The 24,212-nt window shown below is 42.3% G+C and overlaps 2 protein-coding genes across 4 annotated transcripts in view; one reads left to right on the top strand and one right to left on the bottom strand.

Moving 5' to 3' along the window:
- The window catches only part of BPHL (biphenyl hydrolase like), a 30,068-nt gene extending 10,648 nt beyond the window's left edge, over positions 1–19,420 (top strand). For 2 of the 3 annotated variants that reach the window (XM_081296150.1, XM_081296148.1), the window contains 4 exons: positions 1,829–1,982; positions 10,023–10,154; positions 13,996–14,119; positions 18,933–19,420. In XM_081296150.1, coding sequence (XP_081152276.1) covers positions 1,829–1,982; positions 10,023–10,154; positions 13,996–14,119; positions 18,933–19,020 — 498 coding nt within the window. In that variant the 3' untranslated portion in view covers positions 19,021–19,420. The remainder of the gene's footprint in view (positions 1–1,828; positions 1,983–10,022; positions 10,155–13,995; positions 14,120–18,932) is intronic. The other variant, XM_081296149.1, reaches the window with a different exon arrangement.
- Positions 19,421–19,557: 137 nt separating this feature from the next.
- LOC308649745 (tubulin beta-2A chain) lies at positions 19,558–23,749 on the bottom strand. Its single transcript, XM_081295557.1, has 4 exons — positions 23,575–23,749; positions 22,289–22,397; positions 21,854–21,964; positions 19,558–21,022 (listed from the first exon to the last, which is right to left on the bottom strand). The coding sequence occupies exons 1-4, from the start codon at positions 23,629–23,631 to the stop codon at positions 19,962–19,964; spliced, it is 1,338 nt and encodes a 445-aa protein (XP_081151683.1). The 5' UTR covers positions 23,632–23,749; the 3' UTR covers positions 19,558–19,961.
- Positions 23,750–24,212: the final 463 nt, after the last annotated feature.

The raw sequence follows: 24,212 nt of genomic DNA, 5'->3' as shown, positions 1-24,212 counted from the left end.
TGGGGATATAACTCAGTGGTAAAGTGCTTGTCTAGCATTCTCAAGGCCTTAGATCTGATCCCCAGCACTGGGGGAAAAAATACACACACATACACACACACATGCGCGCACACACATATATGAATATTATATATGATTTTTATACACTGCATATATTTTAAATCATGTTTAACATATCTCTTTTCAAACAGTCATCATTTCTTTATGGCGAAAACTTTTAAAATACTTTCTTCTATTCTTGTTAATGTGTAGTTACCTTACTGTCCTAAGTTTAACTTCAACACCATTCTGAGTAGTATGATGAAATCCTGCACTGTTCTGCTCCATCTCCTCCATCCTGCCTGGGACATGAATCATCCCTTTGTCCAGTATATCCATCCTGTATCCTGTGTGTGTATAGGATAAAATGTAGCATGCTTGGCACTGTTTTCAGGCATCTACCAATAGTCTGGAAGTGTATGGGAGTGTTCCCCACAGATAAGAGGGAAAGTAACTGTATTTCACTGTATAGATGCACCGTGTCTTACTTCACCTGTTATATAATGGTAGATAACAAGAGGACTTAATTTTTAAGTTGTGTTTTTTTAATTATAAACATTAGTACACTGAGCATTCTGTTGTCATGACATTTTTTTTTTTTAAAGAGAGAGTGAGAGAGGGAGAGAGAGAGAGAGAGAATTTTAATTTTTATTTTTTAGTTATTGGCGGACACAACATCTTTGTTTTTTTGTATGTGGTGCTGGGGATCGAACCCGGGCCGCACGCATGCCAGGCGAGCGCGCTACCGCTTGAGCCACATCCCCAGCCCTGTCATGACATTTTGATTCTTACTTTTTTGCTATTTTAAACAAGGTTGTTGCAGACTTAATGGGCCCATCTCCTGGCACATGTGTACAAGAATTTCATGCAAATTTAGGAGAAATGTGCTGGGTTATAGAAGATATAAATATTTATGTTTATGAGTTAGTACCAAATTATTACCTCTAGTAGTTATGCTAATATATAATCCCATCAGCAAATATTTTGGACTAATATTTGGTTTTTTTAACTTTAATATTTTCAGTCATTCTACTTTTAATTCTAGGCAACATCTCTCAAACATAATCTTTGTCAGTTTTCTCTGCCAAACACAGACTTATGCCCTGGTTAATTCACCCAAGGACCTGCAACCCGGTGACACTCTTCTCTCTCAACCCATCTCTCGTGGTCTGTTCCCACAGTTGCAGTCTGTGGCTTCACCAGATGTCCTACTTCATTTCATCCAAGAAACCTCAGGTCCCCTCTATAATCCATATAATTGCTCTCAAATCCTTGTTTAAGGAGTGCACATGGGCACGCATGCACATACACAATTTGTCATATCCAAATACAGCTGATCTCCATTGATTCTATTCCCTTGACATTTTATCCAACCAGAAGATGTAATTCCCTCATAATTTAAAACAGCTGTACTCAAATTCCTATGACAATTATATTTTCACCCAAACTAATTGAGAGAAAACACTGTTACCAAGTAGTAGACTCTAGGATTTCTTTTTTTTTTCCTTTTGGTACTGGGGATTGAACCCAGGAATGCTCTTCCACTGACCTACAACCCCAGCCCTTTTTAGTTTTACTTTTGATACAGGGTCTCACTAAGTTGCTTGCGGTCCTCCTGCCTCAGCATTCTTAGTTGCTGGGATTACAGGCATTTATCCTTGCACCCAGCTAGGATTCATCCTTGATACTCCAGAGCCCCCGTATTGATTCTGATCATTTTTTAATCTCAGGTTCTTTTAGCAGGAAGGAGCAATAACCTCTGCTGTGGTTTTCATTGTATTTCTCACAGATGCTGAAGTTTAAGAAGGTCTCTCTGCTGGGATGGAGTGACGGTGGCATCACTGCACTCTTTGCTGCTGCGAAATATCCATCTTACATCAATAAGATGGTGATTTGGGGAGCTAATGCCTATGTCACTGAAGAGGATGAAAGAATTTATCAGGGTAGGTTCTGTCGACCCCAGGCAATGACTGAGCTTTATTTCTGTCCTCATCTCTTATTTTGATGTGTTGATAAGTCATATCATCCACTTCTAGTTCTTGGCTCTCAGGCTGGAAGAATAGTAAATGCTCAGAAAAGTAGTGTCAATTAACCCATCTGAAAATAGAAAACTTTCTATTTCCAGAAGTGAAACTTCTATGACTCAGGAAAAGTCTAAGGAAAAGCAGTATTTACATTTACTATGACTAGTAGTGAACTTGAAAAAAGGAGGAGGTGTGTGAAGTGTTATTCATAATCTCATTTAAAATAATGTGGGCATAAAAGGGAACATCGAATTCAAATATGGAACTTTCATTTTGATTGTAACAGTTTCTGTGCAAATTATTTGCATTTTTAAGGTAGTCCTTCAAGCTTCTTTTATCGGTTTTTAGGGGCACTAGAGGAGGGACATGTGGGTCAAATCTGGCCTGCCGCATGCTTTTTTCAAGGCCCAGGCTTGAACTAAGGAGGCTAATGCTGTGTGAGTCATGGAGACCAAGCCGGAGATCCACTCCACCCCTTCCCCATTTCTTTTCCACTCCCAGCATTGCTTCCCAGGGCCTGCCCTGGTGGCCATGGCACAGGGGGGATTGTTGGTAAATACCACACACTCAGACATGAAACAGCTCCACTTCCAGCAAGCTGCCCAAATTGAGTTGACCAGGCTCTCAGGAGTAGAGAATGATTCTTCTGGGTCTGAAGGTTATTGGGGGAAAAAGTGAAACTGACCTGGGTTACCTCCACCTATTAGCCTGACCACCAGGACCCTTCCTTGTAGACTTGTAGCTTTTTGTCCCGAGTATATTTCTTTTGGACCTCAAATGGTTCACCCTAGGCAGTTAGGTCTAGATGGATCAGGCATTTTCTATCCTCACATATTGAAGTATCCTCATAATGTCTTTGATTTTACCTCTTGGCCTGCAGAAACTGATATATTTACTCTCTGGCTCTGTACAGAAAAAGTTTACAGACCCCAGCATTAGGCTATCACAGGCCTAGCCTTTTCTGATCTTCTGCAATTCATATGCCTTAGTTAGCTACTCAGTGATAGTGTCTCATTGTACGATCTTAGTTCTTTACAGTCTCTTTTGTTTTATTTCATTTTGTAGATGGACATAATACCTTTATTTTATTTATTCATTTTATGTGGTGCTGAGGATCAAACCCAGTGCCTCACATATGTAAGGCAAGTACTCTACAACTGAGCCACAACCCCAGCCGCATCCTACAGATTTTGATATGCCATATTTTTATTCAGTTCAGAGTATTTCCTAGTGTCTCTTCACCATAGCTTTTTAGAAGAGTATTTTCTTTTTCTTTTTTCTTTTTTTAAACCATACCAGAAGAGTATTTTCTAATTTACAAATATTTGGGGTTTCCCAGATTACCTTTCTGCTATTGGTGTCTAGTTAATTTCATTAGGTTCAAAAAATATACTTTGTATGATTTTGTTCTTTTATGTTTGCTAAGTTTTATGCTCCAGAATATGGTATGCTTTGGTCTAAAGTTGAACTCATTATTTCTTGATCTTTCTTGTGCTCCACCCTTGCTCACTTGTTCTTTCCCATAATCACTGTCAGCTGATGATCTGCCTAAATGTGTAAGCCCAGTCCTAGAGTCATCCCTTGAAGGCTCAGCTCCTCTGCCCTCTACATTTTACTGTGACTTCATTCCATTGATACCATGCTCAAAACACTGCTTATGTTATCTCCTCCTCTCTTCCCGACCCTCCATGTTCCTGGATCTGTTCCTTAGCCTTTTCTGGTAATTTGCCCTCCACAGGAGGGTGTCCTTTCCAAGGCATTAATCTGACCATTTAATCATCCCACTTAAAATCCTTCAGTAAAGGCTACACTACTTGGCTCACCACCAGTCTGGCCCCACCCAGCTTTCTTGCCTCATTGCCTCCTGTTCCCTGACCCTTCCTGTGCATTCCTTGCATTGCACAAATTGCCCTTCTTGAAACAAGCTTTCCCCTTCTAATCTCTGTGCCCTTGTACCTGTGATGTACCAGCTGCATTGACCCCTTCCCACCACATCCTCCTTGGCAGACATGTCCTCACCCCATTGCCTGCTTCTGGGGCACCACCTCTGTGAAGGCCTCCCAGAGTCCTTTAGCCTGGTGCTGATTTCCCCCGTGACTCTGTAACACTTTGCAATTACTTGTGCAATAGCCCTTCATCCTGGGCCCTGGCACCCTTTTACCCCTTTGCCTCAGTCACTGTAGTGTGTGTTCACCATTGTAGTGGCTCTGACTTCTAGGAGCACAAAATACAACTCCCAACCTCACACCACTTTTACCCTCTAATGTATCTCTGCTTCTCTCCCTGGCCATCTTCTTGGCCACTTCCTCATCCCACCAGTCTCTCCTTGTGACAAGATGATTTCTGACCCACAAGTTCAACAGACAGAGGGCCTTCCATGAAACCAACCCACTAGACACTGGCTCCCTTTTTCCCTTGGTCATTCTGCAGCATTTGAAGATGGGCTCATGATGTATCAATACTGATCACACCCCCCTTCTTGAAGCTGCTGCTGCTGCTTTTTTTTTTTTTTTTTTTGACTTGCAGGGATTGCCCATGCTGGTCTCAAATTTGTAGATTCAAATGATCCTCCTGCTTCGGCCTCACAGGTAACTGGGATTACATGTAGAAGCCATCACACATAGCCCTCTTCTTACTCTTAGGTTTCCTTGTCTTAACCTAACTCCTAAATCCCAGATAATTCAACTTTTCATTTTATTTTCTTACCTGGATACCCCCCACACACACAACAAAATTGAGCTCATAACCTTTCTCTAGACCTGTTCTTCTTCCTAAGTTTCTTATCTTGCTAAATAATACACACTATAATACAGTAGCCCCCATTATCTGCAGATTTATTTTCTGTGGTTTCAGTTACTCTCGTCAACTATGGTCTAGAAATATTAAATGGAAAATTTTAGAAATAAATACCATAAGTTTTAAATTGCATACCATTCTGAATAGAACGATGAAATCCCATTCTGTCCTGCTCTGCCCCACTGTCTGGAACATGAATCTTTCCTTTTCCAATGTATACACACTGTATGCACTACTTGCCCGTCAAGTCATTTAGTAGCCATCTTGGTTATCACATGTCAAGGATGCAGTGTTTGTGTACAATAAGGATTTACTTTACTTAATGTGGCTTCGGAGTATGGGTAGCAATGCTGGCAATTTTATTACAGTACAGAGTTATTTTTGTTATTTTTTTTTATAAGTTGCCATTGTTCTCTTACTATGCCTAATTTATAAATTAAACTTTTTTATGGTAGGGATGTACAAGAAAAGTCATAGTATACAGAGGATTCCAGACTATCTCTGGTTTCAGGCACAGGGGTCTTGCACATATCTTCTGAGGATAAGGGGGAATTATAGCAGCTGTGTCTAAGCTCTCTGCTCTTGAAGGCAGAGACCATATCTCATTCAAGTTTATATTGGCAGTAACCAACACATGCAGACTTGATAATGTTTGCAATATTGATTTACCAATTAAGAAGAGTAAACAGTTTCTTTGTTACATTTCCAGTGTTTTGCACAGATTATATGCTCAAAAAAAGAGAAATATATCAGTTTCTTTGGAGATCCAAATTTGTTCTGTTTTAGATCAACAAACAGTTTGATTCAAATGGTTATTTTGGGAACTTAACTATAAAACATAATTACTGTTGAATTTTTGGTAGTAATTATGCTTTGGGACAGAACTGGCTTCCTCCTGAATAAATATAAAAATACAAAGAATATTTTTGAGTGCATGTTATATGCCAGGCACTGTTGTTGTCACATTTCATGTAGTAACTTATTTATTCTTTATTTCACAGTGTTATTACAAGGGGGCTGGGGATGTGGCTCAAACGGTAACACGCTCGCCTGACATACAATTCTTATTTTTCTGATGAGGAAACTGTGGCACAGAGAAGTTAAGCAACTTGCTCAGTATCACAGAGCTAGGAAGGACTTAGAGCCAGGCAGCCTGACTTCCAAGCTGTGTTCTTAACCACAGTGCTTGATGTGAACATCTGGCTTACTCCAGTTACAGCTGAATTTCCCTGCCTCCTGCGAGTTAGTTACTATTTCCTTTGGGAATCTGAAACTTTGCCCCAGATTTGACATTCCCATAGAGACCTCTCCTCTGCCTGCTTCTACTAAAGGTAACTCATTAAAAGGATCTCTTGCTATTTTATGATGTTTTAGCAGGAAAAACATCTTTATCCTGAATATTTGCCAGTTTTTTTCATAAAAAGTCTGGCCTTTACATCACAAGGAACTGTTTTTTTCTAAATGATTTTTAGGGTTTTTTTTTATTATGTGATATTTGATAGGTATATTCTACCCGTGTTACATGTATGATTTATGATACCCAGGAACATACTATGGAGCCCAGGATATACCCTTTATCCGTGTGCTTCCTCCCAGTTCACCTGAACCCTACAAATCTGCCCAATGCCTTTGTGAAAACAGTTTGTCACATGTTTTTTATTAAACAATGTAGTTTGTCTTTGAACTTTAAAAAACTGATTTCATACTATATATTGTCTTCTATAACTTATTTTTTTCACTGCCCATTGCATTTCTAGGTTTCATGCATTTCTTTTTTTTTTTTTTTATTAAGAGAGAGAGAGGGGGGATTTATTTATTTATTTTTTAGTTTTTCGGCGGACACAACATCTTTGTTTGTATGTGGTGCTGAGGATCGAACCCAAGCCGCACACATGCCAGGCGAGCACACTACCACTTGAGCCACATCCCCAGTCCGGTTTCATGAATTTCTAAGTTGCTTACAGCTTGTAGCTGCAGTGTGTTACTTGTCACTGTTGTGTTGCATTCAGAGACGCTAGTGGGAGGATATGGCAGGTGTATGTGCTCATTCTTTTTTCCAACAGACAGCTGTTAAAGTGAACATTCCCATACTAACTCCTGAGCCTAGGAGTGACAGTATCTCCAGGGCATAAGCCCACAAACAAAATTGCTGAGTGTCTTGTGTAAAGACACCACATTGTAAGTAATGACTTATGACTCTTTTTTTTAAATTTATCTTTTTAGTTGTAGTTGGACACAATACCTTTATTTTATTTTATTTTTATTTTTATGTGGTGCTGAGGATCAAACCCAGGGCCTTGCACATGCTAGGCAAGCGCTCTACCATTGAGCCACAACCCCAGCCTTATGATGACGTGTTGCTATTAATCTGAAAACACACAAAACAACATGTGTGAACTGAGAAGTTCTGTGTTTGATCCTCCTTCCCAATGGCTTTGTTTCCACCTTGACAGCTCTGCCTTCAGAGTCACCTCTGACCTCTTTTCAGGGTTTTCTTTTTCTCATATAGGCAAACTCACATGCATTCTTTAAATACATAATTTGCATGAATTACTACAACTCCATCAAGGCATCAGAATTACATTTTATGAAAGATCTAGGCTGGGCATTGTGTAATGCACCTGTAATCACAGCAATTGAGGAGGCTGAAGCAGGAGGATTACAAGGTCAAGGTCAGGCTCTGCAATTTAGCGAGGCCCTCAGCAACTTAGCAAGACTCTATCTCAAAAATAAAAAAATAAAAAGGGCTGGGGATGTGGTTCAATCCCAGGTACCAAAAAAAAAAAAAAAATCTAGTTGTTCTACTGTAAAAGGGCCTCTCATAGGGTGTATCCTCAAGATAGCACAAAATAGAAGTATGTACAGGGAACTTTTAGTATTTTGAGCAGGGACACTGGGGATCAAACCCAGGGTCTCGAGCATGCTTATAATCTACCACTGAGCCACCCAGCCCCTCTACAGGGAATCATTTTACTCCTTCTTCACATCATCTTGCTAGCCTCTCTCCTTTTTTCCCCACTCTCCCAACTCCCCTTCTTCTTAAATCTTCTCTCCACTCTGGATTTTCAGGCTAGTTCTCTACCCCTCTCTGAAGTCTTTTCACTATTGTGCAGAGCAGTTTGACCTTTCCTGGCCTCTGTAGTCAACTCCTTCTGAATTGACTTCCCTCTGAATATTTAAACCAATTAGCAGAACGAAGACAGGCACCCTCCAATAATAGAATCTTCCCCCTCAGAAGACAGTTGTAGTTGTAAGTAGCAGTTTTTCCTCTATTTGGTTATTCCCATTCACTATGTAAACTTTGAGAGCCTACCAGATGGAGTGCTGTATAGATTATTGTTCAATGTGAGTTTGTATCACTGGGTTTGATCCCCAGAGTCCCTGCTCAGTGTCATCTTGTCTTTTGGGTTCATCCTTGAGCAGGAACACTATATTGAAAGCTCTCAATAAGCAATATTTCATATGTTCTAGAGCACTAGAATCTTTATCACAGCATTTAAAGAAATATGGGAAAGGTTGAGCTAAGTAATTACATGTGTTAATTTATTTTAAAGGTTTTTAGCTATTATAATAATGGAATACGTATAATAATTCCAAATAATGAATCACCTATAATATAGTTTTGGGTTAGAGTTTGCTTTTATACCCTATTTCTTCACTAATAGAATTTAATAATTTGTGTGTTTCTTGAGATACCAGTTCTCAAAAAGAACTGGCCCTCCATGTCTATATCCATGGGTTCTCAATCTGTAGATTTGAGCAACCACTGTGAAAATATTTTGGGGAAAAAATCTGTCTGTACTCTACATAGACAGGCTCTTTTCCTTGTCATTATTCCCTAAACAATACCATAGAACTATATATATATCATTTAAATTGTATTTGATATTATAAATGGTCTAGAAATTGTTTAAAGTGTACAGGAGGATGTAGATGGATTCTGTATAAGTATCATGCCATATTATATCAGGGACTTGAGCATCCACAGACTTTGAAGTCCACAGGGGATCCTGAAATGAATCCTCCCACATACAGGAGGGATGGCTGGAGTGTCACTCTTACCCAGGCAACCCTAGTAAGAGGAGTGTTTTCTTTTATCTTTTACTTTTAAGAGAAAGCACTTGGTACAGGTCTAATTTCATTCACTTCGTAAATATTTATTGTGGGCCTTTTTTTGTGGGAGGCACAGGCCTAGGCCCCAGGTGTATAGCAGGGCACAAAGCAAAAGCCCTTACATTTGGGTACATATCCTGATGGGAAGATAGACATTCAGCCATAAATGCAGAAAAGGGTGCAAAACTGTGGCAGTTGCTAATGGGGAGGAGACGCTGGCTGACATCTGAATGGAGACCTGGAGGATTTGTTAAAGATTCATCCCAGGGTTTCATAAATTGACTTCCAGACTATTCACGTATAATCGGATCAAGCCTTTATTGAAGCACACCAGTGGCGACTGACAAGAACATAAAGCTGTTCCCCTGATCAGCCCTGAACAATTGCAAGAGCACTCCTTATAAGCTTGAAAACAGCAAAAGGGACATTTGGGGGTCCAGCCTATGCAAGCAAGCCAGGTTACAGAAGCGGGAGAGTGCAGTCAGACGCTTAACCAATCACAATTAACCCAGTCACCCCAGTTACAGAAACAATACCCCATTAGGTAGTTCCATGTTCTTAAAGGTTTCTATAGCAAAAGGAAAAGAACATCTTGCCCTGACCATGACCCTTCTACTTGGCATGGTTGTTTTACAAAATGGAATTATAAAACAAAATGGAGTCCCTTTGGCTTGACTATCACAGATTGAGCTGTGCAGCTACCAGGGAAGGCCTTCCCGAGCAGATGGAACAGTGAGCAGGAGGCTCAAGGAGGCCTGTGCTGGTGATATTTAAAGATAATACCTTAGGCCAGGTGTGATGGCACACACTTGTAATCCCAGTAACTCAGGAGGCTGAGGCAGGAGGATTGCAAGTTCAAAGCCAGCCTCAGCAACTTAGTAAGGCGCTAAGCAACTTAGCAAGACCCCGTCTCAAAATAAAAAGAACTAGAGATGCAACTCAGTGGTTAAGCACCCTTGGTTTCAATCTCTGGTACAAAAAAAAAAAAAAAAAAAAAGAATACCTTAGTGTGAGTCTGACTCCATCCTTGTCCACACTTCTGTTTTTCAGGTATCCGAGATGTTTCTAAATGGAGCGAAAAAACAAGGAAGCCTCTAGAAGCCCTGTATGGATATGACTACCTTGCCAAAACCTGTGAAAAGTGGGTGGATGGCATAGGACAGTTTAAACATCTACCAGATGGTAGGTTGCATGAACTGCTTAATGGCCATCCTTATGAGAAGATGCTTGAGTTCTCCCTGGTTGTTCTGCATTCCGCAGCCATTGATGAATTTACCCACTATCCTTATATATAAATGTGTGAACAGAGAACACTAGATATTGTACACAGTACGAGCTCTTGCATACTAAATCTGCTTTAAACTCGAGACAGTACTGCTTGCGTAAAGATTCATAATGTTGAGCCTCTAATAGCAGACTGTTCTTTTTTCCTTTGTGTATATAATGACAAATGAATTCTCCAGAATCCTTGGTTTGGTTTTTATTTTCTAATTCCAGCCTAGGCAATTAGAAAACAAGTCGTGGTGAAGACAATATTTTCCCCTTTTTATCCATTTAGATGTGTCACCTCACTACACACTCCTCTTCCTGCAACAAAAAAGGAGGAAATTTCTGTCCTTAGCTTTAATCCCAGCAGTATTAGTATGGGAAGAAAATACTCAGTTTTGTTTGGTTTGGTACTGGGGACTTAGCAAAGGGGAACTTTACCACAGAGTTATGTCCCAAGCCTTTTAAATTTTTTTTTTTTTTTTCAATTTTGAGACAGGGTCTTGCTAAGTTGCTTAGGGACTTACTAAATTGCCAAGTCTGGCCTTGAACTTGAAATCCTCCTTCCTCACCCTCTCAAGTTACTGGGGTTACAGGTAGGTACTACCATGCCCAGCTGAGAGTATGTAGTTCTTTACTCATCTTCAGAACTAGGTTATATGACCTTAGCCATGAACAAATGTCTCCCCCTTTTTTTGTTCTGAAAAATTAACAAGATTTCCATGAATAGTAATGAATCTTTAAAAGAAATTCAGAATTAGTCTATTTTTATACCAATCTGTGTTAGTCATCTTTCTGTAACTTAAATAAATACTGAGATAATCAACTTAATAAAAGAAAAAGGTTATTTTGACTCAAAGGTTTAGAGGTTTTGGTCCATGGTCGGCTGGCCCTTTTGTTTTTTGGCCTGTGGTGAAGCAGCGCATCATAGTGGGAGCAGGTAGAATAGCTAAGTCATCCCAGGGCTGCAAAGTGGAGAAAAAAAGAAAAGAGGAATAGATGGTGTCCTACAATGCCCTTTGAGGGGATGCCCCAGTGACTTAAAGACCTCCCCCTAGACCTCACCTTTTAAAGGTTCCACAACCTACCAATAGTGCCACTCTGGGAAACAGGACTTCAATGCTTGGGCCTCTGGGGAACATTTAAGATCCAAGCTATAGCAAGCTATTTGTGTTTGGAATGCCTGCTCTCTTTTTTGTTGTTATTGCTTTTAATTGCTGAAAGAATAGAATGGCTAAGATTTAATCTTTGAACACATTCAGTTATAAAATGCTTGTGATGGAAGAACAAATTTAATATATTAGACAGTCATTTACAGCATGAATCATCTGTTATATCAAAACTTTCACAATGAAAAGGACTTTTGGAAATGTTACATTTCTAGTTTAAGTTTGAAACAGCAAATACATGCCTTATAATGATACTATCAAACACAGCATCCACACATAGAAGCAGGTCCTTGAAAGATACTTCCCTCCACTGTTAAAACACAACAAAATTGCCATGAAACAATGGACAGTTCCCCACTGAAGGGTTTACATTGTGAAATGCTTTATTGAAGAGGGCAATGAAAAGTTAGGAAGATCCAAATGCAAAGTTAAATGAGCAAATGAAAATAATAATAACTCCCTCATAAGATTGAACAGTGTAGAAGTCATCCACAGCGATACTGTGCATAACTTATTTCCCTTCTATGCTAATTAATTTGACTGGAGCTCTTGCTTATCACTATACGCTCAGGTTTATGGGTACTAGGGATTAATTGTGCAGCTTTGGAGACAGAAAGGCCAAGGTTTAAATTATGGCTTTTCCACTCGACTTGCTGTTAAGGTGGATTTGGGCCGATGACTTCACTTGTCTAAGCTTCAGCGTCCTGTCTGTGAATTGCGAATATGATTAGCTATCTCATAAAGTTGTTGTGGAGATTAGCTGAGATAATTCATTTCACCTGTGGTATACTACCACAAGTGGAGTGTTTCATGAAAGACTGTTGTTATTGTTATTTTAAAAGCACTTAATTTACAAATAATTGTACAAAGTGAGTCAAAACATGTAACTACTGTAAAGCCTGAACAAATATGCAGTGGTTTAAATAGCTCTGAAACACAGTGAGCACTCAGTGACACTGGCATTCGTCATTGTCATTTGATTACACAGTTGGCAGGTTCATGCTGTCCCAGGGACAGGAGCAGGAAGCTTCAGAGACCAAGAGAAGTCTTTCCCCAGGCAACAGGTCACTTTCTCAGTTGGTGGACAGCTACCTCCAACTGAAGAGGAGGGCAGTGGGTGGTGCCTGTGTGAACAGAGAAGAAAGGAAGGACAAGGAGGAGCTAGCTTTATGGATGCCCAGAACCTTCAGTGTGGCTCTCTTTTTGCCTCACAACAACCCAGGAAACTATGATTATTCCTATTTCAGGCTGAAGCTCAAAGTGGCTAAAGAGCCATCAAGATTTCAGAGGCAGGCAGGGGCTGGGGTTGTGGCTCAGCGATTGAGCGCTCTCCTCGCACGTGCAAGGCCCTAGGTTCGATCCTTGGCACCACATAAAAATCAATAGATAGAGGTATTGTGTCCAACTACAAATAAAAAAATAATAATAATTTTTAAAAAAAGATTTCAGAAGCAGGAGAAAGATAGGAACTGCAGCCCAGATTATCCATAATTGCCTCAAAAATGTTATAAATAGGAGCTAGATCCTCGTGTTCTCTCAAGGTATGGTGGCCAGGGGTGTCACCAAGGCACAAGCATGAAGAGAAGCTTATTTTCTGCATACAGATCGTAACTTCATTGTGAGGCCCACACGCCTGGAGACGTGACTTCGAGGGGAAGCTTTCCAGGTGTCAAGCACCTGCACATGGCAGATAGGCCACCTCCTATGTAATATAAAGAATTGTGGTATTTCCTTTTGTTTGATTTTCTTCTGATTCATATGAATTATGAATTTTAATCAAGCAAAGCTTTTTGTTTGCTAGTAGAGCTTAAAACCAAACAATAACCAAAAAAAAAAAAAATAGAAAAGGAAATCCCAAAAATATTAGACCTGTAGAGAACCCCCAATCTAAACCATTATTTTCACAGAAAAACTGAAATCCAAAGAGGAGTATGTGTATTAGTCAGTTTTCTGTTGCTATAACTAAATACCTCAGATAATTTACTTATTTTTTTTTAAAGAGAGAGTGAGAGGGGGGAGAGAGAGAGAGAGAGAGAGAGAGAATTTTTAATATTTATTTTTCAGTTCTCGGCGGACACAACATCTTTGTTGGTATGTGGTGCTGAGGCTCGAACCCGGGCCGCACGCATGCCAGGCGAGCGCGCTACCGCTTGAGCCACATCCCCAGCCCAGATAATTTACTTATAAGAGAAAGGGTTTGTTTGGGCTTACAGTTCTGAAGCTTCCAGTCCATGATCGAGTGGCCCAGTTACTTTGGGTCTCTGATGAGGCAGCACATCATGGTGGGAGTCTATGGCAGCGCAAAACTGCTTACCTCAGAAGTCAGGGAGCAAAAGGTTCCCACAATACCCTTCAAAGGCTTGATCGAAGTGACCTAAAGTCTTCCCACAAGGCCCCACATCCTGAAGGTTCCACACTCCCTAGTGGCACTTCTCTGGTGACCAAGCCATTAATACGTGGGCCCATTCAAGATCCAAACTGTAGCAGGAAGCCTCTGTGCATTCTTTCTTTCTCACCTTGCAGAGTGGTTATGCTTCAGTTCTTCCTCTTTACGCTTCGGTAGATTCCTCATGCTCTTTGTCTTTCAGGTAACATCTGTCGGCACTTATTGCCCCTGGTTCAGTGCCCCACCCTAATTGTGCATGGAGAGAAGGATCCTCTGGTCCCACGTTTTCATGCTGACTTCATACATGAGCATGTGAAAGGGTCACGGTGAGTTCAGGCACCGCGTCAGCACCCGTGCCTGCAAAGTCTCAGTGAATGAGAGCAGCCACAGGAAGGAAAAGAAGCAGGGAAGGTGGAGTTTTAGGTGTTCACTAGGACATAGAGGAAGTGAAGAATAAAAGTAGAAGTTAGATTAAGATTATATTTTGGGGAGCTGGGGTTGTGGCTCAGTGATAGAGCACCAGGTTCAGTCCTCAGCACCACACAAAAAAAATAAATAAAGGAATTGTGTCCATCTGTAACTAAACTCTTTATATATATATATATATATATATATATATATATATATATATATATATATAAAAGATTATGGTTTTGGTGAATGTAAAGATTTAATAGAAAAGTTTATACATTGATTTAATAGGCAATAAGGCATTTTCAAACTAGACTTTTATAATATTATAATACTTTGTCATGGTTGTGGTACAAAATTCAAACAGAAAATATTCTCTTATTAATCCTAAAAGTTTTCTATATAATCTATCTTTGTTTTATTTTAATATTATATACAGTGTATAATGTGATGCTTACATCTAGGCATTATTTTTAAATTTAAAATTTGAATTTTACGTATAAAATCTAATTATATGCCATGACAATCATGGAAAAAATATCCATTTTACAGATGTGAAACCAAGGCTGAACAATATTAAGCCATCTTTCAAGGTGGCAAAGATCCTAGAGTTTCTCCTCCTAATATAGTGCTTTTCCAGCATAGCACAGCTGATGTTCACAAATGTACTCTTTCTATGATGGTAAAATGCTGGGAATAATATACTGAGTGGCCTGGTTAATTGTTTTCTAACTTCAGCTTCAGAAATGACAGGTATTTTTCACACTGACACCTAATGCAATGTGTCCTCTTAAAAAGCCAGGTTCAATAAAAGTAAAGGCAAAATAGTTTAGTTTAGTACTTCTATTCCAGACCCATCTTCCTAGCAACAGAATATATCAATATGGGAGAGAATACACCCTTACCATGCATTTATTAGCTGCTTCAGTAGACTTGTGGAAGATCATTTTCTTACAGCACTATTCTTTGGAATCAATGTGCTAAAGGTAAATGTTATTAACAATTATTATCTAAAACTGGCCTGTATTTTCTACTTTCTCCACTAAAAATAGCACTTTATATTGGTCACGAACCTACCTAGACTACAACTGGTTATTTAGGAGCCCACAAAAAGAAGATGCATTTCTTGAGTACCAAAATCCTACTGTGATTCTGTGCTCCAGAATCTGACAATAGGGAAACAGCGTAGCATTGCAAGCTTCTGGTGAACCTGATTTTTCCCTGCCTTGCCAGGTGCATGTTTAGTTACACTTGACGGCATAGCCTATGCCTTCACAGATTTTTACCAAGGAATACATATTGTATGTGAAGTAAACACCAAGCTGCCTTCCCTTCTCGGGAGAGGCCTGCTTCCAGCTTATGTTTATTTGTCTCCTCCTCTTTTGCTTTTCTCTTTTTGTGAGAGAGGAATCATAAAGTCGTGTGGAAGTAAAGAGGCCTTACAGAGCATTCAAATTTATGGTTTTCAATGTTTGTTTTTAGGCAGCTGAATCCCTCCCCCTAACAAACTCTTATGCAGAGGCCAATATGCAAAACACAGTGAGAGCTGCTCTGATCACAGCAGCAGTGGAACCCAACCCTGCCCTTCATGTCCTGTATGGGGGCCCAGCCCCTGGATACCCCCTGTATGTCCAGAGCTCCCTCCTAGATAGGAAAGTGCCGACACTGCTTCCCATGTGTCTGGTCCACGGGCCTCTATGTGACAACCTCCTGTTACCAAGCATGGCATTACCTGTGAGGCCACCCTCGGCTCACTTTCAGAGATTCTTGTTGAGCAGAGGTTGACACCCATCAAACTCTAGGGTCAGGGTGGATAGCCCCTGGGAGGCAGCAGGGCTAGGCCTACTCAGAAGAGGATTTGACTACACAGCTAGGTCAAGCCAAGTGTGTGCTCAGGATGTATATCAGCTAGGGCTGCCATTAAAAAGTGACAGAGATTTATAGATAGTCCTTGGTTTACCCATGGTTCAGCTTAGGTTTTCAGCTTTACAATACATTCTGTTTTTCACTTTCAGTACAGTATTCATTTACATGAGATGTTCAACACAGACTTGGTGTTAGATGATTTTGACCAACTTTAGGCTAATTTAAGTGTACTAAACACATTTAAGGTAGGCTAGCCTAAGCTATGATGTAAGGTAGGATAGACTGGAGAAATGTATCAAATGGATTTTTTTATTTATAATATTTCCGTTGCATGTGTTTTTTAATCCATTGATGGCACCTCTCATTTACATCCAGCTGCCATGGAAAGAAAGCTTTCACTACAGTCAGAAGGCCCCACCCAGATTCCTGGAGACTTTGTCCTCCATATCCCATGTAAAAGCATCAATCCAGCCGACCCAGTAGCAATGGTCCACTCCAGGCTACAGCACTGCCCAAAAATCAGCCTCTAAATTAGTTTCCTTTCTTCCTAATACTTGAGACATGATTGCATTTGAGCAAAGGAACTTCTTAGTGAGATATTCACCCATCATTCCCAAATGCCTGGTTGAATAAAGCTGGCCTTGCCCAATCCCAGCTTTACCAGCTGGAAGGAGCTTGCAGCCACCTGACATTATCTTTTTTTTTTTTTTTTTTTTTTTTTTTTTTTTAGGGCATTCTAGAAGGAGCTGAATAAAAATAGAAAGGTTTTGTTTTTGAGTTAAAAGGAGCTGTTATGGGCAACCAGGTTTGCATGACCTTGGAAGGAGTACGTGTAGTGACAAGGCCTTCCTGCAGCCATATTGCTGTCTACTTTCATAATGGAAGAGATTCTCATTCAAAGAATCAGCAATTCCTTTGTTTTCTAATGAAAGTAGAAGTGTTCACATTCTTCCTGTCAATTTTATAGGTTTGTAAATCACTAAAAGTTTTATCACACTTCATCCAAAGCAAAGACACCCAGCAGCACATTTCTTACAGCCTTGTCACTATCTATAGCTCTCAGAGTTCAATATGGAAACCAAAAGAGCTGAGAGTGGGAAGGAAAGCTAACATGATAAGGTTAGTGTCACACCCATGCCAACATCACCCAGGACTATATTAAGCAGAGATGAGGTGACCTCTGGAATCACCCTGTCAGGTTAGACAGCTTCTAATTCCCCAGAAGACCTAGAATTATGTCTCTTTCTAAAGGTTCCAAATATGATGTATAACCTGCCCCCATGAATAGGAATTTATACCCACCCACTGAAGTCCCTTCATTTACAATTGAGCCATGTGTTTAGTGGTGGAGTATTTCATACCAGTTTCCTAAAGAATGTGATTATTTGAAAATCACTGTCCAGGGGACATGTAATTAGATCCTTTTGTTATCTGGGTAAGAGTAAGGTTAGGGGTACAATTGTTCCATGACCTTGACATCCAATATTTACACCTTTGTGTTTTAGTCCTTTTCCCAAAGAGGAACAGAGACAGGTTTCCTGTAGAGCAAATTTTGTGTCCTTTGTAAAGGAGGGAGGTATACTAAGAACCTCAAAATAGTTCCCAAAAGGTATCAAGAGTAAAAATAATTTTTTAATATTTTCATTTTTTCATTCATCCATCCATCCATGTATCCCTTCACTCAGCTATCCACTCACCATCCATCTATCCATCCATCCACCTGCCCACCCATCTGGTATCCAGAGTAGGTCTCCCATGTTTATTAGTGAAGAGGACTCAGTTTTTATTTCCCCAAGAACTAGAGCATTAGTAGAAAGACTGCACAGCTGGTATCTCTTTCCTTCCTTAAGGGAATGAACAAATTGTAAAAACAGGGTAGCCACGTGACTGTTGCACAGTTACTGAAGAGGACTTCAAGTTTGGCCATTTGGGGCTCTGCCTCAGAATACACATCGGGGGATGTATTTTGGCCTAAACATACCTTTTTATTGCTTTTCAACATCCTTGGCAACTGGTTCTTTTTTGTCTTTTTTCAAGAAATTGCAAACCAATCTCCTTTCAACAAAATCCTATTGAAAGGAAGAAGCATTACAAGGACAGTGGGTGGCTACAAAGATGGGCTGTGACAGCTGCTCAAGTGGCTCTGAATGCAGGGCTGCTGACTAGGGCCCTGCTGTCCTGGCGGTCCTAAGGAATTTTGCCATTTATCTGATAACTGTATTCAGGCTTATTTGCTCAGTACTCCAAAACTGACAGGATAACTTGGAACCTTGAAAGGAAGCAGTGAATTCTGATTTGTTTTTCCAGCTACATGGATACCCTAAGAAACACCCACCCAGACCCCATGGTTTCTGGACATTTCCTTTAAAAAAAAAAAAAAAAAACCTTAAAAAATATCTTTACAACCTTCTCTCTTAAAATCAACTTTATTAAAGTGGAATTTGATTGATTGATTGATTAGTGCTGGGGTGCTGGGGATCAAACCTAAGGCTTCATGCATGGTAGGCAAGTATTCTACCACTGAGCTACATCCCAGCCCAGCTAGATTTTTTAAGTAACCACTGTGTCACCTCCACCACCATGTTTTCCAGTCGTACTATTTGTTTCCTGATGTCTTTCCAAATACCATGTGTTTCTGTCACTGTTAAGTAATTACAGTTAACCTTCATAGTGGTCAGAACCTCTCAGGGGGTTCACCCTATGTCCATATTCATGGAAAGTATCTACTCTTACTTTACACCTCCCCAGTAGCAGTCATACAAAAATATACAGCAGTAGTGAAATTATGTTTTCCTGAAATGTTGGGATGAAGAGACTTTTAAATAGTGTACCATTAATCAGAAGCTTTTTTTTTTTTTTAAGGTTACATCTTATGCCAGAAGGCAAACACAACCTGCATTTACGTTTTGCTAATGAATTCAACAAGTTAGCAGAAGAATTCCTACAATGAAAAAGCCCCTCAGAACTTTTGCGTCCTGGTGGTTCCTTAGCATGGGGCTTGATCGTGTCACTGCCTATTACCATAATGCCCTGAAGTTTGGAAACTCCCTGCTTTATATCACACCTCAGCTCACCTGCCTTCCCAGGCTCTCTACCCGCCCAACAATGTGATTGTAAGCAAACAAGAATAATGACTATGGACAGCAGCTTCTAGCTTTAATTATAAAGATGAAATCTTATTTTTAAACAATAACTTGTGAGTTTCTATCATTGTCTTAAAAGTAAATTCCTGACATAATTTATTTTCAAATAAACTTTAAGGGGAAATTTTGTAGTGTTCATATCTGCTATTTTACAATATCTTGAATTTATGGCATTCAGTTTATTTGAGAAATAAAGCTGTATTTGTCTTTGATTTATCTCATTGTCCAAAAAGAATAGAAACAAGAAAATCCTTACCTAAGACCTCGATTCTAGAGATTCACTAGGAATTGGAACCGTACCAAAAAAGGGAAGGTTTGCCTCATCTCCACACTGCACTCCTTGATCACTTTTGCAAGCTTCATTTATTTTGACATTCTGGGCTGGTGAAGATGAAAAAACCTGTTTCCATCTCTACCAAAATACAAGAAATGCTATTAATTAAGAGCAGTAAATCAAATCCTACCTTACTGATAAGAGTAAACTCTCAAACTTTGTATCTCAGAAAATTTAGGGGAAGAATAAATTATCTAAAGGGAAAATAAATGTCACAGGTTTTATACACATGCTTTTTTATTAGTATAGATATCTTAACAGACAATACTGTCATTTTTAGAGGAAATCCACATTATCATCACATCAACAGTGAATTTCTGACAGAGGCAAAACTGAGCACCATAGTATACAAATAGAAAGACCATGCTGGAGGACAACAGAAGTTCACTAAGGATGCACTATTTATTTAAGTTCTTAAGCCTCGTCCTCGCCCTCCTCCTCCTCGAACTCCCCCTGTTCGTCAGCAGTGGCGTCCTGGTACTGCTGGTACTCGGACACCAGGTCATTCATGTTGCTCTCGGCCTCGGTGAACTCCATCTCGTCCATGCCCTCGCCCGTGTACCAGTGCAGGAAGGCCTTGCGCCGGAACATGGCCGTGAACTGCTCCGAGATGCGCTTGAACAGCTCCTGGATGGCCGTGCTGTTGCCGATGAAGGTGGCGGACATCTTGAGGCCCCGCGGTGGGATGTCGCACACGGCCGTCTTCACGTTGTTGGGGATCCACTCCACGAAGTAGCTGCTGTTCTTGTTCTGCACGTTGAGCATCTGCTCGTCCACCTCCTTCATGGACATGCGGCCTCGGAAGATGGCAGCCACGGTCAGGTAGCGGCCGTGGCGCGGGTCACAGGCGGCCATCATGTTCTTGGAGTCGAACATCTGCTGGGTGAGCTCGGGCACCGTCAGGGCGCGGTACTGCTGGCTGCCCCTGCTGGTCAGGGGTGCGAAACCCGGCATGAAGAAGTGCAGGCGGGGGAAGGGCACCATGTTCACTGCCAGCTTGCGCAGGTCTGCATTCAGCTGGCCAGGGAAGCGCAGGCACGTGGTGACCCCGCTCATGGTGGCTGACACCAGGTGGTTGAGGTCTCCATATGTGGGCGTGGTCAGCTTCAGGGTGCGGAAGCAGATGTCATACAGGGCCTCGTTGTCGATGGAATAGGTTTCATCTGTGTTCTCCACCAGCTGGTGGACAGAGAGGGTGGCGTTGTAGGGCTCCACCACTGTGTCTGACACTTTGGGTGAGGGCATGACGCTGAAGGTGTTCATGATGCGGTCTGGGTACTCCTCACGGATCTTGCTGATGAGCAGGGTGCCCATGCCTGAGCCGGTGCCTCCCCCCAGAGAGTGGGTCAGCTGGAAGCCCTGGAGACAGTCACAGCTTTCTGACTCCTTCCTGACCACGTCCAGGACTGAGTCCACCAGCTCGGCTCCCTCTGTGTAGTGGCCCTTTGCCCAGTTATTTCCTGCACCACTCTGGCCTGCCAGAGGAAAAGAAAATATTAGCCACAGACCCATAAGGAATTCTGGATTCCTTATGTGGTAGAAAAGGTAGAACTAGTCTTAGATAACTTTTAGACAGTCTTTTAGATTTGCTTTTGTTACTTTATTTTTTTAAATTATTTTTTTCAGTTGTTGATGGACTTTATTTTATTCATTTATATGTGGCACTGAGAATTTAACTCATGTGAGGCAAGCACTCTACCACTGAGTCATGTCCTCAGCCCTGTTACTTTTTGTTAAGGAAAAAAGTTCAGTTATCAGTGACCTTCAAAAACCCTAGCATTCATACTAAGGTAAAAAAGCAAGTTGAAGACATATTCAACAAAACCCAAGTGCTTGTAATATTAAGAAGAGACCTTCTGTAAACACTCTAATTAGGTGCAATTAAGCAGGCAAGGGGAAAGCAGAACGGGATCAGAGAAGAGGGGCTCTAAGCAGCTGTCTACACCTTGGTCATAAGCTGTGCTACTGGCCTTTGGCTCCTTGAAGTGGTTACTTGTGGTCACCTTTGAAATTACCTGTAGCCTATAAGCCCTGTTTGAAGCTCTTCTTGCTCTTTGTTCTTTCTCTTTGGAGGCTGCTCTGTAATAGAGGCCACTGCAGTCTCTGCAGGCTGATATTCATCTCTGAGCTGTCCACAGAGGGACCAGAGACACCACCTCCCCTAGACTGAATCGGGTTAGGCCAGGAGTGGGGCTATCTGTGGACACAGTCTCCCCTCAGCACTGAACTCTGAGAACAGTAAAGTGTGTGGCTATTAGGAAGAAGGTGAGTCACTTGGCCACCTCCCATGGACCATGAGGACATACCGAACACGAAGTTGTCTGGCCTGAAGATCTGGCCGAATGGTCCCGACCTCACTGAGTCCATGGTGCCAGGCTCCAGGTCCACCAGGATGGCCCGAGGTACATACTTGTTGCCTGTGGGAACAAGAGCTTAGACCTGGGCTTGACAACCAAGTCGTGGGCAAGACTGTGCTGTATGCAGCTCTCACAGCACAATTCATTACAGAAAATCCCAGCATTTGACACAAAGGGAGGAAAAAGAAAAAAGAGATGCTGAACATGCTTAGTCATGCCAAACATGCAGGAGTCTTAAGGAACCATTTAGCTCGTTCTTTTTTTTTTCTTTTTTTGCAATGTGTATTTTTCAATGAATATGCAAGAAGCATTTGTCATTCATATGCTCCTAGGACATTTCCTCTACCCACATGTGGTAAGCAAGGTTCACGTTCAAATACTCACCAGCAGCTTCATTGTAGTACACGTTGATTCTCTCCAGCTGCAGGTCACTGTCTCCATGGTAACTGCCAGTGGGGTCGATGCCATGCTCATCACTGATGACCTCCCAAAACTAAAATGAGAAGAAAAAAAATCGCATTTTGACATAAAATTCTGTCACCAAGGCTGACTTGGAACAGCAGCAATCAGAGTCCTACAGCCCCTATTTCCTGCAGCAGCTGCTGCAGAGGGGCTTGGAAATCCGCAGAGTGCAGACTGAAAAGGTGGTAGAGAAACTGGAGGAGAGTGCAAGTAAATCTCATTCTATGTAGAAGTGGACTCAGGGGGACTGTCATTTCAGGTAGGGCTGAATGTCACTGCATCCTGGCTGATGGATGAATGCTTGCAGGACAGTGAAACAGGTGGCCCCGCCCCCATCTCCTGCTCCACAGCTGCCTCCAGGGATCCTTGACTCCTGGCACAAACCCCGCGCAGCTTACAACAGGGTAGTTTTATGCCACTGACCTACATATTGGCCTCTGTGCTCTGACCCTGGCAGGGAATAGGTAGGCAAGAACCTGTCAAGGTGCCAGGCAGCAGTGGAAGACATTTGCCATCATGACGACTTACAGTCCATTGTGAATTTGTAGCAGAAAAGGGGGCGGGGAGGTTGGGGTGGGCAATATGGCGGTTTTGAAAGAGACCACGTCCTTGTAAGGGCGCCCGCCCACAACTATGCACCATGCCCGCTGCTGCCTCCCCACTGCGGTCGGGAATTACAGCCCCCACCCATGTAGTCACCTGCCACCCAGCAGACGAGAAAAACCATCACGTTATATGTCATCACGTCTAGACAGTGCCCGTGTTGAGACTTTATCTAACACCCTTCTACATGACAGCCAAAGAAAAGCTTCTCTAACATCTGTCAGTTCAATGACATTGCATTTTTTTCATTCAAACGACAAAAACATACAAATCATATTTCACACGAGCCTAAGGATGGGTACATATTACTGTAGCCCCGATTCAAAGTTCAGAAATTAATACACCCAGAGGAATGCCAACTGTACCCTGCAAAAGAATTGTATCCCAAGGAAATTTAAAGGGTCCTGATTAAGGGCACACGCAGCGGCGTAGCATCGCGGCAGGTTTGGGTCTTCCACAGGCCCCACCCAGAGGGCTCGGAGTGGAAAGCAGCCCGGAGCTTCCTCACGCTCACCCAGCCCCCGTCCCAGCCGCGACCCGCACCCTAAGGGTCTCTGGCCCTGGTCCGCGACTCCTCCCGGCCCCCTCCCCGGCAGCACGCCCACCTTGGCGCCGATTTGGTTGCCGCATTGGCCAGCCTGGATGTGCACGATCTCACGCATGATGCCGGCGGCGGAGCGGGTGGTGGCGCTGGCCCTCGGAGCTGTGCGCTCGCGGTAAATCGGAGGGCTAAGGACAGCGCTGAGACCGCCGCCAGCCCCCAGCTCGGGCTTTTATATCCCAAGACCCGCCCGGCCCACAGTGACGTAATTAGGGGCGGGGATTTGGGGGCGGCGCGGTAGGACTGCGGCACCGCGAGAGGGAGCTGGGGCGCGGTGCGAGGTGCGGGGGCGCTCGGGCGCAGCACTGCGGCCGCAGGGTCTAGGGAGGGCTCCCAGCCTTGGCAACTCGCCGCCAAGGGCGGTGCCCAGACCTCCGGCCCGGTCTGCCGGCGCCGCCTCCCCATCCAGGGGCGTAGCTGCACCCCTAGGTGGGTCCTTAGTCTCGTCCCGTCCCCCTCCTACCCTGCCCACCCTGAGCCCCGAGGGGGGCTGGAGATCTGGGTCCCGAAACCAGAGGGAGGAGCTGCTGCTTCCTAACACTGTCTTCGCCTCTCAGGGGCAAAGAACATTTGGGGTTCCCTTTTGGAATAGGGGTCCCAGAGTTGAAGACGCTTTTTCAGTGGGGTCTCCAGCTCTTCGTC

Source organism: Spermophilus citellus, assembly GCF_964194105.1.
Source record: "Spermophilus citellus genome assembly, chromosome: 5".
Lineage (NCBI taxonomy): Eukaryota > Metazoa > Chordata > Mammalia > Rodentia > Sciuridae > Spermophilus > Spermophilus citellus.
Note: the sequence above shows the minus strand (reverse complement) of the source record. Positions and strands in the feature narration are given on the sequence as shown.

Excerpts from the sequence above, each read along its gene's own strand:
- LOC308649745 (XM_081295557.1), bottom strand. The coding sequence starts at position 23,631 with ATGCGTGAGATCGTGCACATCCAGGCTGGCCAATGCGGCAACCAAATC. Across the intron at positions 22,398-23,574 it reads GCAACCAAATCGGCGCCAAG|TTTTGGGAGGTCATCAGTGA; the intron begins GTGGGCGTGCTG and ends TTCTCATTTTAG. Across the intron at positions 21,023-21,853 it reads GCCAGACAACTTCGTGTTCG|GCCAGAGTGGTGCAGGAAAT; the intron begins GTATGTCCTCAT and ends TTCCTCTGGCAG.